Raw genomic sequence first — 15,093 nt, 5'->3', positions numbered from 1 at the left:
ATGCACACCCGCTGGGCGGTGGTGAGAACCTCTATGGCTCCGAGTTTCTCGAAGATGATAAGAGTCAGTTCCATCGGAAGATGAAGCCAGTTCCTACTACTCCTGGGTTCTTGGATTCGCAATAATGGATTCGTATACCAACTGAATGGTGGAGGCGATGATACTGCTGTAAACAAGAGGCGTTGGAATTCCCCTTCCATCGCATCACTCAGACAACTATAATGCATTTTTCTTTTTCTTGTATGCAAATAATAGGGATTGATTATTCTTTTTCTTCTTTGTTTTTGGTGAGAAAACAATGCATTTTGAGGATTCTAATTTTATGCCGTCAAGATGCAGGTTATTATTGCAGGACGTTAGGGTTGATTCTGCTGCTTGATGCGATAGAACAAATAATTAAATTTCAGGTTTGTTAGATAGACAATAACTTTTGTAAATAATGTGAATAATGTGCTTTAAAATTGATCTAATAAAATAAAAAAACACTCTATCCCAAGTTATATCTTAAACCCTAACATTAGGATAATCATCCGCATACCTAATGAATTCAACATCCAACCATATAAGTAAAAATAATCAACATAATCATATGCATACCTATTTAATTGAACATCCAACATATCCATTGTTTACATTATTTAGTATTTTCATTGTCTACCTATACTTTTCCATTAAATTTTGGTGAAAACTTGCAAGCAATTGAGTTCATGTGAAACTGATATTTGAGAACTCTTAATTGATATAATAAATTTGATTAAATTATTATCGAATAATTTTTAACTATCAACTTTACATAAAATAACTACACGTGAGTATTTACCTTAAATAACTGTTAATTTAAAAAATTTCATAAATATTAACAATTTTTAGAGAGAGAGGAGAGAAAGAGAGAGAGGGGGAGGGGGGAACACCGAGTGGGGTAGAACTAGGATTTTTCAGAAAAGAGATCCAAGGATTTGGAATCGAGAAGAGTACCAACGCTTGAAAAACGTGTCTTTTTTAGTTTTTGTTAACAATCTGCCGAATGATATCTCGAAAAATGAATTATTTCACTTATTCCATTGGACAGGACGAATCAACGACATTTATCTGACTCAAAAGGTGAAGAATGGAACTGTGTATGTATTTGCGTTTATACGGTATACAACAAAAGGAGGAGCGCTGAAGGCCATAACTGAGATGCACCATACGAGAATAAGAGGTAAGATTATCTCCGTCGGTGAAGCCAAGTACAGAAGGGCTACGGGAGAGGAGAACACTGGGATACATAAAGGAGATTGTGTAAGAACAGCGGATGCGGAAAGTAAGGAACTTCAGAAGGGTGAAAGTTCTACAAGAATAGAAGAAGTAAAAAAGATAAAACCCGCCAAGGACAGTCAAGGTAATGGGTGGGCGAGGAAGGTTGAAGTGCCGATAGCAAGAGAGAATTTCGAGTGGCTGATGAGGAGTCTAGTAGGCGGAACCACAAGTCCCATTAACTTCAAATCATTACGGAGAGCTATCGTTAAGAACTTTCCTCAGGTTGCTGAAGTCAGGGAGCTTGGAGCCTACAAAGCCCTACCAGTGTTTGATTCTGTGAAGAATGCGGAGGAAGTGTTTACTTTCAAAACGAATAGCCTCTTACAATTCTTCGACAGTATACGGAGATAGGAGGAATCTGAACGTAGTGAGACTAGGAGAGTATGGTTAGAATGTCACGGAGTGCCTTTACATGTTTGGTCAGTAGAGACGTTCAATACGATAGGCGGTTTATGGGGAGAAGTACTCAAGTGTGATGATATGACAAAATCTGCTTTATCCTTCAGTGTTGGCCGCGTGTTAATCGATTCCTGTGTCTTTGATGTGATCAATGAATGGATCCATATCACGGTTGGGACTAGTGAATTCGATGTATTTGTAAAGGAAATAGGACATGAAATATATGGAGACGACTGTGTTTTGGAAAACGCAAGCGTGAAGTTAATAGGTACAAACGAAAGTACACCGACCGGCAAAATGGTGTCGATGATGGCGGCCTAGGATCCGGCGGCTAACCTAATCAGGACACGAGCTAATGATGGTGGTGAGAACAAGGATACAACGGTCATAACTGATATTCTTTTGATCGAGTGCAATCAACATAATTCAATGGCATTGATGAGGCAACGGATGTTGGATCCAATCAAAATTAATGCATGCAATGAAATGGCTGATTTTGGGGAATCTGATGATTGCATAGAAGCTGAATCAGAGAACACGGTTACACAGATATGCTTGGGAAAAAGGAGTGGGGCCAAACACGTGGAGACAAGCTTCCACGGTGGGAATATGATGCATGTGAGTCCACAAAGGAAGGAGGCCCACAAGGCTTCAAACAAAGCAAGTCATCAATTGGGAAATCTGAACATTGAGCCTGTAGAAGATATTGGGCTTGGGAGGCTGCTGGTTGGAGTCCATAGGAAACAAAGACACGGTCTTGAAGGAAAGCCGGATGGGAGGAACCTGCAAAGCGGAAGGGAGTTTGGGCCGGGTCGGTTGCAACGCAAGACCGGGTCTGGGGAGGAGATCGGTGGTCCAGTAATGGAGGAGGACCGCGATGATTGCTGCGCGGCGTATCCTTCAGCAGAGGGCGTGAACACTTGTGGAGCGCATGATGAAGGATGCCCGCTTCCCATTGCGTGGAGAAGAGGCGATGTTAGTGGGCCAGGCAAAGAAGCGGAGGAACGCAGCCATGGCCCGAAGCAACACAACCGCGAAGGAATGAGCACGGTGGAACAACAAAAGAGGGGTGGTTTTGAGGACGAACTGGAAGTAGAGGAGGTTGGTTACGATCCAGGAAGGCGAGCCGTAGATGGAGAACAACGCCTGCTGGTTCAAGGAAGGGATGGGAAGGGGAGCGGGTTGGAAGAGATAGAAGGGAATGATGAAGGTGTGGGAAGACGACGTGACTGGCCGGTTTACAGAGGATGCTGGCTCTGAAGCAGAAATTGGAAGCGTAAGACCAGAATCTGATCAGCGGGATACCCAGGCAGGATAGATATTAGAAAACAAGGAAACATGGAAGCTAGCAGTGGAGTCAGGTGCGGTCTATGACGATGAAGAAGATATCATGGCGATTCTACAGAGTCAAAATGAAGCCATCGCAGCAAAAAGAAAGATGGCAAAACAAAAGGAGAAAGCTAGGAGGAGTAGGCCCAAACAACATAACAAGGTGTGTAGCAATTCGTTTAAATGATTTATAGTTGTTGGAATGTTAGAGGCTTAGGAGGGTGTGGAAAGGTGAGTATGGTGAAAGAGTTGAAGAAGAAATTTAGGTTGAATATGCTAGGTATAATAGAAACAAGAGGGAGGTGGTGACCAAGTTTGATGTTGCACGCTTGTGGGGGAGTGATACGGTGGGTTGGGACTCTGTGGAATCAGTTGGCGCCTCTGGCGGTTTGTTGTTAATGTGGGATAATTTTTTATTTAAACGTACGAAGTGCTATAAAGGAGATGTTGGCTGTGTGTTGAAGGTGTGCTGACAAAAAATAATTTTAATTGTGCTTTCTGCTTGGTATATGGTGCACATATTCGGAGTGAGAAACAGGTGATGTGGGAGGAGTTAAGTTACATTGCGGGTCTATGTCAGGTTCCGTTTTGCTTCATGGGAGACTTTAACGAGGTACTACAGTTGGAAGAAAGAAAAGGCGCTGTTAGTTTACCGGCATCTGCGGAGGATTTCAAGGAATGGGTACAGGACTTACAGTTAGTAGATTTACCGTTATCTGATCGGAAGTTCACATGGTTTAGAGGTTAGTCTTGTAGCCGTATTGATAGAATACTCGTCAGTGTGGAGTGGCTTGAGGAGTTCCTAGATACTCGTTTGAAAGGAGGACCGAGAGGCCTGTCAAATCATTGCCCATTGATTTTAGAAGATTCTAGACTTTGTGTGGGTCCGAGACCTTTTCGCAGCTTGGATTCTTGGTTTACGCATGACGGGTTTCTGAAGTTGGTAAAGGATGAGTGGAGGCACTTGGGAGATGATATATTCACCAACAAGCTTAAGGCGTTGACAGTACCACTGAGAAGATGGCATAAGGATAAGTTTGGAGACATGGACAGCAGGATAAAGAAGTTTGAGGAAGAGATTAAGAAAATTGATGATTTGGTTGGTGCTGGTAGCTATGATGGAACAATGGAGGCTAGACGAAAGGCTCTGGTGACTTGCTGTGCGAAGTGGTATGTCAGAAAGGAGATTCATTGGAAGCAAATGTCCCGCTCCCAACATGCTCGAGATATGGACAAGAACACTAGGTACTTCCATAACTTGGCATCGGCAAGAAGGAGGAATAACAGAATTGATTCTCTAGTGATTAATGGAAGGACCCTCGGTTGGTGAAGACCTGGAAACCAATCATAGACAAGGTGGAAGACAAGCTGAGCCTATGAAAAGCTAGAACTCTCAACAAAGCGGGTAAGTTGGTCCTCATAAAATCTGTTCTCAATAGCCTGCCGATTTACTACTTAAGCTTGTATAAGATGCCAAAGGAGGTTGCAGAAAAGATAATTGGACTACAAAGAAGGTTCTTATGGAGTAAAGAAGATGGGAATAGCGGGATACCAATGGTGAGATGGGAGGTAGTTCAAGCTCCGAAAAAGCTAGGTGGTTTGGGGATGGGAGATGCTTTAATTAGAAATGCGTCGCTTTTTTTCAAGTGGTGCTGGCGCTTCTCGAAGGAGGAATGCCCGCTTTGGAAGAAGGTTGTTTGCTCCTGTAATCAGTTGGACCCAATTGTAATGTTGTCAAGGCAACCTTTGCCATCAAAAGGGAGTCCGTAGAAAGATATCTGTCAGCTCAATATTAAGGAGCAGCATATAAGAAATATGATTATCAGTGGCTTGTCCATGGAGGTGGGAAACGGCAGAAGCACTCGTTTTTGGGAGGATGCTTGGTTACAAGGTGGATCGTTGGAAGTTTGTTTTTCGCGACTCTTCTCGGTTTCAAATCAACAAGGATCTGTAATAGGGGACTGTGGGTTTTGGGATGGGTTAGAGTGGGTGTGGAACTTCCAGTGGAGGAGAGAATTCTTCCAATGGGAGTTGGAGATACTCAATCAACTCTACGAGCAGTTACGGGCTGTAAGTTTGTCGGTTGATAGAGAGGATTCAATGGTCTGGAAAGGTATTTTTTCCACTAAATCGTTTGTGCAGGTGTTGCAGAAAGAGACCCTCCCAATGGACATCACGAGTTACAGCTTCACTAGTTCCATCTGGAGAGGCTTGGTTCCTCCAAGGGTTGAACTATTTGCATGGTTTGTCTTAGTAGGCAGGGTTAACACGAAGGAGAGACTGACTAGACTAGGCATTATTAATCATAATGACAATATATGTGTGTTATGTTACAATGACATAGAATCAGTGCATCATTTATTTTTTGCTTGTGAGTTTACTTGGCAGGTTTGGTGTGCTTGGTTGATGGGTGATGCTAGAGCATGGGTCATTCCGGGGACTGGAAAAGAGTTCTTTGAGAGCTGGACTGGAGTACCAGGTGGCAAGTATGAGCAAAGGAAATGGCTGACAGGATTCTGTGCGGTTGTCTGGAACATTTGGTTGGAGCGTAATAGTAGAGTTTTTCAGAGCGTACAGACAAGTGTTGAAGGAGTAAAGATTAGGTCTTTCTTGAGCTACAGGGAATGGTGTGGAGTTGATCCGTTTGGTTGTTGATGGCAATGCTGGAGATGACAACGGATGCAACCATTTTATCTATGCTTGTCTTATGTTTTGTTATACTGTGTTTCTTTATGCTCCACTTTATTGTGTTGAGCTCCCTTTGTTAAAAAAAAAACTGTTAATTTGTTAAACAATTTTAGAAACAAGTATGCTACACATACAAGCCTTTTCGGCTTACAAGTCTTACAAGTTGGCACAAGCCTAACAAAACACACGCGCATTACACTCCCACATTAAAGAGTAAATACACGCACGTTACTCAACCACTTCCCATTTCCAAAGCGCGCTACTCACCATTATGAACGACTCTTCTTCTTCTTCCTCGATGAAAACCACAACTGTCATTTTTCTTCGCGTTTTTCCTCCTCCTCCTCTTCTTCCTTCTTCTTCTCCTCCTTCTTTGTGTTTCTCCTCCTTTTTCTTCGCGTGTTTCATCTTCATCATCGTGTTTCTCCTCCTTCTTCTTTTGATTTTGTAACATTATGTATTTTTTTTCTTTGTTTGATTTTTTCCTCCCAAAAAGAAGAAGATGAAGAGGAGGAAGAGGAAGAGTTCTGAATTATGCAGAACTCATCAGAATAAAAATACACCCAAATTTGCTGCAGATACAGAAATAAGTTATGTTACGTGTACACTAAAATCAGCCACCAAAGTAAGCAAAGACCACTACAAGAAAATAAGCTTTTTGCCACGCTTTTAAAGCGTGCCGAAAAGTACTAAAAAGCGTGCCGATAGCTTTTCGCCACGCTTTTTGAGCTATCGGCACGCTTTTGAAAGGGTCACATCTGCCAGCGTGCCGGTTGCTCTATCGCCACGCTTTTATAGATCTATCGGCACGCTTTTCTTTTGGCCACGCTTTCAACTCATGCCACGCTTAAAAGCGTGGCCATAGATGTTAATCTATCGGTACGCTTTTAAAGCGTACCGAAAAGTTCACATATCGCCACGCTTTTGAAGCGTACCAAGAAAGTTGGTTTTGGCTACGCTTTGAAAGCGTGCCAATAGAACACATACAGCCATGCTTTTAAAAGCGTGGCTTTCCCACTAAAGCCTTTTGCCACGCTTTCAAAGCGTGGCCTATTCCTTTGTCAAATTAAAAAAAAAAAGAAAATTAGAATGCATAATAATAATTAAAAAATTACAATTCTATAATAATTATTAAAAAGAGAAAATTAGAATGCATAAGAATTGATTTTTTATTGATTTACATGAATTATGTACATGCTATAATAATAATTTAAATTAAAACTGTAATATTCCCAAAGATATGAAGGATGAAAAACCAAAAAGTGATATACATCAGAACTATGATTAACAAAAAGTTGATGTGGGAAAAACTCTTGCTACCATTTGCTTTAAAACTCTGTGTGTGATTGTGGCTCTCATCATCCTGCAGATATCATCAAAAATTGTTTAGAACATAAGTTGACACTATATGTAGTAATTATAGACCTATTCTATTAATTTCAGCATAAGCAAAAGCAACACAAAAAAGTGAAGAATATACAAGTTAAAATAAAGTTCACTGGTATAATCCAAAAGACATTAATCCCTCTCTAGTATCTAGAAAGAAGAAAATTGATTTGTAAATCTACCACCCCCTCTCAATAATGAACTATGCACAGAACAGTAACGATATGAAAGAACTTCATCTAAAGTAAATTTGCATAATTTCAAACCCTAATCTCAAGTAACAGTAAGAAAGCACAAAACCAACCACATTCTGAATACAATAAAACAACATTACAATTTCCCCCTTTTAAACTCCTTATTCATAGTTTCATAGCAAATTGCTGCACCACACTCAAACAACACATCAAGCTAAGCTATAAACACAAATGGAAGTATTTACCCAGTATCAATTTCAATCATCAACTGGTAAAATGAAAGAACTGTTAAAGAGTAAAGACATAAGTGAGTTTCAATTCAAAGCATGCTAGTACACCACAAAAATACAAAACTAACAAGCGGACCAAAAAATGAAAATAACCCGAATAATCCCATGAATCTGAACTATTTAAATATAATTACTGCAACCAACTACTAATAGATATCTGTCCAAAAAAATTTAGCCAAAGTTGAAATGAGATGTTTGGGTTCAAGGTTCCATTAAAGGAGACTAGAAGTCAAAACAAAAGGCATATATCTTAAAATAGAAACAAGGAGACAAACATAGAAGCCACACCAGCAAAACCACAATCAAACTCGTTAAAAAAGTGATTAGGAGCCGTAGCATCATCCATCAACCCCAAAATAAATCAAATCAAATCAGAAAATTAAAAAGTTGAAAAAGAAAACAAGCTTATCATCGTAGAAGAAAATATACTCCATCAAGCAAACAATACAAAAAATTAATATGAATAAAAAATAAAAAATAAAAAATAAAAAAACATTAGTTATAACAATTAACAAAAGAATAAACAGAGAAATTAGGTTTGAAAAACTGAAAGCGGTGGTGGTGAAGAGTGGCACCTGAAGCAAATTTTGAAGATATGAATCACCACATTTACCAAACTTCAAGGCTGGTCAATCATCAACTCCTTTGCACAAACTCCTTTGAAGATATGAATCTAAGAAGAACAGATTAAGAAGTTTCATCCACCTAAAATATTAATATTATGCAGAACAAATCAAGAAGCAAAACTGCAGTAGTCTAAGCTCGATTTTTTTCTGCAGTCTACAAACAGTACTGAATAGTAGTAATACCTCAATGCTATTGGCAAATATCATCAAAAATTCAAGAGAGAAAAAAAATAAAAGAAACTCATTTGAGTCATGTAAGGTGACTTCTTCTATATGGAACAAATCTATATGGGATTTAAGATTGTCACTCTGTGTCTCCCTCCACTTTGAAGGAGCACCTCCTTAGAGTTTTCCAACTTTAGTATTTTGCAGTTAGAGTTTTCCAATGTTGTTGTAAGACTGAACACTCAAAATGGATTTTCATATTAATATCACATCATATATATCTCGTCTCTTTGTAAGTATTTGATAAGTTTGTATATTTGATATAATGATTGACAAATTGAACTAAGTATTTGCTTAATTATCATTAAGGCTTAATCCATTCACAGTAACTCCAGAACTTTAACAATATGGACAAAATGGATTTTTCAAAAAAAAAAAAAGGAAAAAACCTTGAAAACGGGTGTTTCGTATTAGCATTTAGCAAGAATGCATAATAAAAGAACAGTGCATTTTAATTCATTTTTATACATCAGCATTTTGATTTTTGAGAACGTATAAAATTCGAAAAACACATTGTTATCTAAACAAAATTTGAAAACACTGATTAAGTTCTTTTCAAGAGTAGGAACATGTAATAAGTTTTTCAAAATAAAAATCATGTTAGCAGTAAAACAGCACAACTGAGCACTAACCTTCGAGCAGCACGGCGAGCAGAACCTCGAGACAGAGGCGAGCAGAACCACGAGACAGAGGCGAGCAGCTGGTTGCGGAGGAGTTTTGTGATTTATTTGTAATGGAACTCCCTGGAGAGAATACAAAAGAAAGAAATCACAATCAACTTCGAAAAACCTGAACGAGGCATAATTTGAAGCTGAAAAGAAACTTGAATACCTAGCAATCTGCATTGCTATTGGCATTTTTTATTCTCTGCCTCAGTGCCTATTGGCATTTCATATTATTTGCTCTTTTCTATCACCTTTCAGATCCAGAGAACCAGGACCTTCCCCCTTGTACCTATAATTTAGTACACAAAACCTAACCAAACCATATCTATCCCTTAGGTGAATTGAATTTTCTTTCTCTTTTTCATCAAAATCCATTTTGTCTATATATGAAGCATTAAATGTCAAACATTACTTCTATAAACCAAAATAAGATTCTTTAGGCGGCAAGAATAAGTTCAGAGCCAAAAAGGGTGCATGAATATAATAAAGTACAGAAATCGGAGTTAATCACATGTTATAATTAATCATGAAAAAAATTATATCCTAAATAATGCATGTTAGGTATAAATAATGCATTCGACTCAACATCTTATTCACACCTTCTCAAGGCTCAAATGTAATTTATGAAATGCCCAACCGTGATTATTCAATGTGACTTTCTTCTAGGTCTATTTTACTTCAACAATATTATTTAAACAACCAAAACTCAGCATAATAAACTTAAATCAAGAGAAAGGCACACAAGGAGTCGAAAAAGCTTATAGTCATTTCTTTCCAAATTTATGAGGAGAAGACAAAACCTATGCTCTCGTAGTCTTGTGGCAACATACAGCAAAAGTAGTGTGTATGTGATCAATGATTATTGGTTAAAAGGAAAGAAAGAAAACACATATTCATCACAGGTAATACAAGGTCATATTACACCTGCAGCATTGTTTTAGCCAACAGTGAGCACTAACGAAATGCATTAATACTCCTAGCACTGAGAAACTATGCAATTAAACAAATACAGATTCATAAAAATTAATTAGAGCTACATTCAAGCCAGAAATAACATCAACAAAGAAAAGTAACAAGTTAACTTTCCTTCCACCAGTGGCTTTGCAAGCAGTTTACAACTTGGCTTTAAGGCCATCCATCAGCTTGTCAATTCTGTCAACACCAACAAAAATAAGGCACATAGTTATGCTGAAGGGGATTAGTTTCCTTCCTTGATAATTGAAAGGTGGAATACCATTGGAAAACCACTAAACAAATAAATAAATCACTGATTAAACTTGATATTATGCTGAAGGGGCCGAGCAATTTACCTATTGCTTTGCCTGAAGTCATAACCATAACCAAGCAATGTGGTTCCTTTCTTGTAGCCACACCCAACAAGCATGTCAATCATATCATGGAAATGATACACCTCGGTCAAATGTATACATTTCGTAAGCTACAACAACATTTCACATAATAGCAGAAAATCAAGTCAAATCACTTAATTAAAATTTCCAAAAAATAACAAAAAATAAAACAGGCTATGTTGAACTGTTGATTATTGGTTTAATCAATTAACAATTGAATAAATTACCAAGGATGGGTCTAGAATATCAATTGCATAGAGGCCATGATCATCTTCAAGGACCACAATATCAGATTTCTGGTCAAGTGTTTCAGTGTAACCCGAAAAGTTGAACACAATCTGACTCGGAATCAAAACTAATCAAGTTTATCAGAACATAACATGTATCGTTTTGAGTACAAATTTGAAAATTTTACTCTAAAAACAAGCTGATAGAATCACGAATTGAAAAAGCACATGAATTTCACCAATTGAAACCACAAACAGAAATTACTAAAAAGCAGCATTCATCAGAGATACACGCATTCAAATAATAATAGCAAGAAGTGAGATTAGGATGAAGAAAAGAATACCTAACAATATTCCTGTGCTGCGTTTCCATGAGGAGAGAATCTCGCGAAATGCGTGCTAGGAACGCCTTCATCCTCCTGCTCAAGGCGAATCTTCCTGAGAGCGATGGTCTCGTTGGTAACGCGGTCGGGAGCCTTGTAAACGACGCCGTAGGTTCCTTCCCCAATCTTCTCAACCTTCTCGTACTGCAATGAATGAAGTAAGCAAAAAGTGATAATCGGAATATGAGGAAAAAGAGAGAATCGGTGAATGAAGTGAGGATTAAAACTAAAATGCGTAGAATCAGAAATCGTGAATGAAAATGGAAGAAATTAGGGTTTACATTTCATCTTGCGTGCAGTGGGGGAAGCGCAGGCGGAGCAGCGACTCTTCTGGAGGTGAAAGCTGCGGTGGCCGCACCTCACACAGAGGGTGTGAGTCTTGTTTCTCCTCTTCAATTGACTCGTGGTACTTCCTCTTCTTCTCCGAAGCTTCGATTGCGGAATCGGCGGAGGGCTTCTCCTCTAAGGTTTTCCTCTTCCTCTTCTCCTCGCCGATGGAGGTTCCGAATCTAACGAGGGTGCGTGGACGGAGCAGAGCCGATTCCTAGGTGTGTGACGGAGCAGCGTTGATGGTGTGAGAGACCGTTGAGAAACAACTAGGGTGCGACACAAAGAGGGCTGGGTGTGAGGGTTAGACGAAGGCGAGCTGGGTGGTGCGACGGTTATCGCAATCGGCAGTGATGAACAGTGCCGCTGGGTGCGACGGCTTCTAGCTAGGGTTAAAAGTAGAGATGTGGTGAAGTGTATGTATGAGCTTATCACTTCTGCTAGGTTAAACAAAAAGTTTAAGTGTGAGAAAAAAAAGGTGGAAAATTAAAATTTTGGGGGAGACTTCTATTGGTACGTTTTTGCAGGGTGCTTAAATAAGTATGGAAATTAAATTTTGGGGAGAAAATTTTATCGGTACGCTTTTGTAGGGTGCCAAAATAAACACAGCATATGGGCACGCTTTAAAAATGTGACTATTAGAAGACAAACTAGCCACGCTTTTTAAGCGTGCCGGTTACTCTCTATGGCCACGCTTTTCAAGCGTAGCAAAAAAAAAGCGTGGCCAAATTTCAAATCAATGGCCACCCTTAAAAAAGCGTGCCGATTTATTTCTATGGCCACGCTTTTCAAGCGTGACAAAAAAAGCGTGGCCAAATCTCAAATCAGTGGCCACCCTCGCAAAAGCGTGCCCATAGACCACTTTTGGGCACGCTTTAAAAGCGTGGCAAGAAAAAAGGGTGCCGACAGGCCTTTTTTCTTGTAGTGGACTGCAAAATACACCATATTAAAACAAGCATAAACTATAGAATGCAAATACAACTATAAAACCATCATAAAAAATAACAAAACCAGATTCATGAATCATAACTAAACAGAAACTAAAACAATTCAACTAAAAGAATAAGACAATTCACCCTCCGTCAGATGAAAAGTAATAAACTGTAAATACACCCAAACTTTTATAAAAATACACCCAAATATTCTTGATCTACACCCGAACGTCTGATATAAAATGGACAAGATTATATTAATTCTAATCAGAACTAGTACATTAGATTCAATTCAAATAAGGAAGAATTAACAGCAAATTTCACAGGCAAGATTCACGCACTGGTTCATCTGATAATCTGAAGTTAAATTATCCATTATCTTCAAAAACGATTTCAAAGCTTGATGTCAAAAAACAATGGAAATCAAGAATAACGAAGAAAGAGAACAGAGAGAGAAAAGCACGTAAATGAAGAAGGAGAAAGAGAAGGCAAGAAATTCGAAAAAGAAAACGAAATCCGTTTAAAAATTAAAAATCTGTTAGAGGCGCGTGAAACATATGTGCATAACAAGAGCGTTTGAGCGTAATATCAATTAGAGAACTTGTAAGACTTGTATAGCAAAATTCAGTAAAGTAAAATAAATGTTTGTTTAATAGATTTGATGATAATAAAATAGAAAATTCAATTTACACAAAATTAAAAAAATACTAATTTACAAGACTTAAGTTATAAAATAATCTTTTAAATTAATTGCGTACACTAAAATAATTTTAATTATATTAATTATATCCATAAAATCAACATAAATGCACCATAATCACATTTACTTTCACCTTTATCTGAAAAAAGGAATATATAATCACAAATTAGTATACAAAATTTCACTGTCATTTAATATTCAAGTCAAATTAAAATTAAAACAATTTCACATTCAAATCAAATTAAAAACATACGGCAGAAGAAATTTGACAAACAACGAAAAAAAAGTTAGACGAATTAGGGGTGTCCATGGATCGGATCGTATCTGCAGATCCACGGTAAATATTCGCATCCGATCCAAAAAAATGCGGATACGATCCGATCCGCACCCTTTGCGGATCGGATCGCGGACGAGGATGGAGCAACAACTGGAAGTCAAGTAACAAAAATCTCAAAGAACAACACGTCAATGAACAACTCAAAAGTAAATCAATCTCTAGTCATCTTCGACATTGCCATCAACAACCAAAAGGTTCGCCACCACTCCACTCGTCGGAAAGTACCAAGGATCTATTTAAAATTTCCACCATACTTGAGCCTTGATTATTGAATACTCTGTCATTCTGTTCAAGCCAAATTTCTCAGATAACAGCAAAGAATCCAATCAACCACCGCTTCCTCTTATTCTTTCTTTGTGAAGCATTCGTCCAACTCTCAAATTATTGCTTTAGGTTATCTGGCATAGTCCATGTCCTTCCAAGAGTAAAAAGCCAAGCACACTACACCTGCCAAATGAGCTCAGCCAATAAACAGATAAAAAACAGACTTAACAGAGTGACACCATAAAACACACATATTAAATCTCCTCTTGTTCTTGAATTCAATCTTCAGAATAATAATTGTAACTCCTCTCCAAAACACATGCTTCTGAGGTCAATCTTGCTTGCCTTTTCTCCATGTTTTCTCCTCTTTTTGGATACAGTGTGGTGTTTTTTTCTCCGGCGAGATCTTTGAAGCGCTTTGAAATTATTAGTACTCTCTCGCCTATGTCTTCTTTTATTTTTCACAGTGACCCATATCATATCTATATCCTCCCAAACCTCCTCGTCTTCATATTTTACTAAGGCAAGTTTGGATATTTTTTCATTCTTGATCCTAGCTTGAAACATGTGCCATTCCTCTACTAAAGCGTTGAAACCCCAATCTCTCATTGCCTCTTCGTAAGGTAGTAACGAACAAAACTCATAGTCAATTGTTGATGCACCTAGAATTGAAAGTCTAAAATTCATGATTCTTCCTTGCACCATTTCTATTATTATTTCTCTTTTCGTATCACAGTTGATACAGTGACGTAGATCTAGAGATTCCAGATGTGGACAACCGTTAAGAATAGCATGCAAACCATCATAATCCAACGTGCTTCCAAGAAGTTGGAGACGGCGTAACTGTGGCATGCTTCGTGCAATAGCATATGCATATTCATTATTGGTGCGGCGCAGCCTAGAAGAAATGTAATAATGATCAAGTGGGCGGTCGTAGTTGAATTTGAAGGTTTTTAGAAGAGGGCAAGCTTGACCAAAAGATTCCAAAAAACTTGGGGTAATACAATAGCAATGGGTAATATCAAGCTCCTTAAGCCAAGGACACTTTTTTGCCAAGTCACACAACACTTTTGGTGATATGCGGTAGTAGCACCGGTTAAGTCGTAAACGTCGAAGACGACTTCCACAACTGTATATAAAATCATCAATACAATCATAATTCATAACATTATTATCAAAAGGAATTTTATTATGCGTTATGATTAATAAAATTTATTATTTTTTATTAATGTTTAGATAATATTTTAAATTTAAAGTATTAAATTTTGGATTCTAAATCTATAATTTTAATAGTATAAAATTAAGATATTGATAAAGTGTTGATTAATATTAATAAAAAATATTTATTTTGTAATCTTTTTCTTACGAACATATAAAGAGAATATGAATATTTTCTATTTAAATAAACAGAATAAAGATAAGAATAATTAATTAAAATTAAGAATAGTTAATAAAGAAAATTATTTTTTACCA

General features: G+C 37.9%; 1 protein-coding gene and 1 long non-coding RNA gene across 7 annotated transcripts in view; both read right to left on the bottom strand.

Annotated features, from left to right (window-relative positions):
- Nucleotides 6,864-11,892, bottom strand: LOC110266313. 6 transcript variants are annotated; one of them, XR_002353567.1, is made up of 8 exons: nt 11,342-11,890; nt 11,022-11,204; nt 10,678-10,788; nt 10,412-10,539; nt 9,268-10,253; nt 9,069-9,179; nt 8,161-8,258; nt 6,864-7,078 (listed from the first exon to the last, which is right to left on the bottom strand). It is a non-coding gene; the product is annotated as an uncharacterized LOC110266313 (long non-coding RNA). The 6 variants fall into 6 exon arrangements; XR_002353568.1 differs by having other exon boundaries at nt 9,069-10,253; nt 10,678-10,805; nt 11,342-11,892; XR_002353569.1 differs by having other exon boundaries at nt 8,161-8,290; nt 9,069-10,253; nt 11,342-11,892.
- Nucleotides 13,436-15,093, bottom strand: part of LOC110266312 (putative F-box/LRR-repeat protein 21) — an 11,019-nt gene continuing 9,361 nt past the window's right edge. Inside the window, exon 2 of the mRNA XM_021110699.1 lies at nt 13,436-14,749. Coding sequence (XP_020966358.1) covers nt 13,906-14,749 — 844 coding nt within the window. The 3' untranslated portion in view covers nt 13,436-13,905. The remainder of the gene's footprint in view (nt 14,750-15,093) is intronic.

The sequence above is a fragment of the Arachis ipaensis genome, chromosome B09 (genome assembly GCF_000816755.2).
Source record: "Arachis ipaensis cultivar K30076 chromosome B09, Araip1.1, whole genome shotgun sequence".
Taxonomy (NCBI): Eukaryota; Viridiplantae; Streptophyta; class Magnoliopsida; order Fabales; family Fabaceae; genus Arachis; species Arachis ipaensis.
Note: the sequence above shows the minus strand (reverse complement) of the source record. Positions and strands in the feature narration are given on the sequence as shown.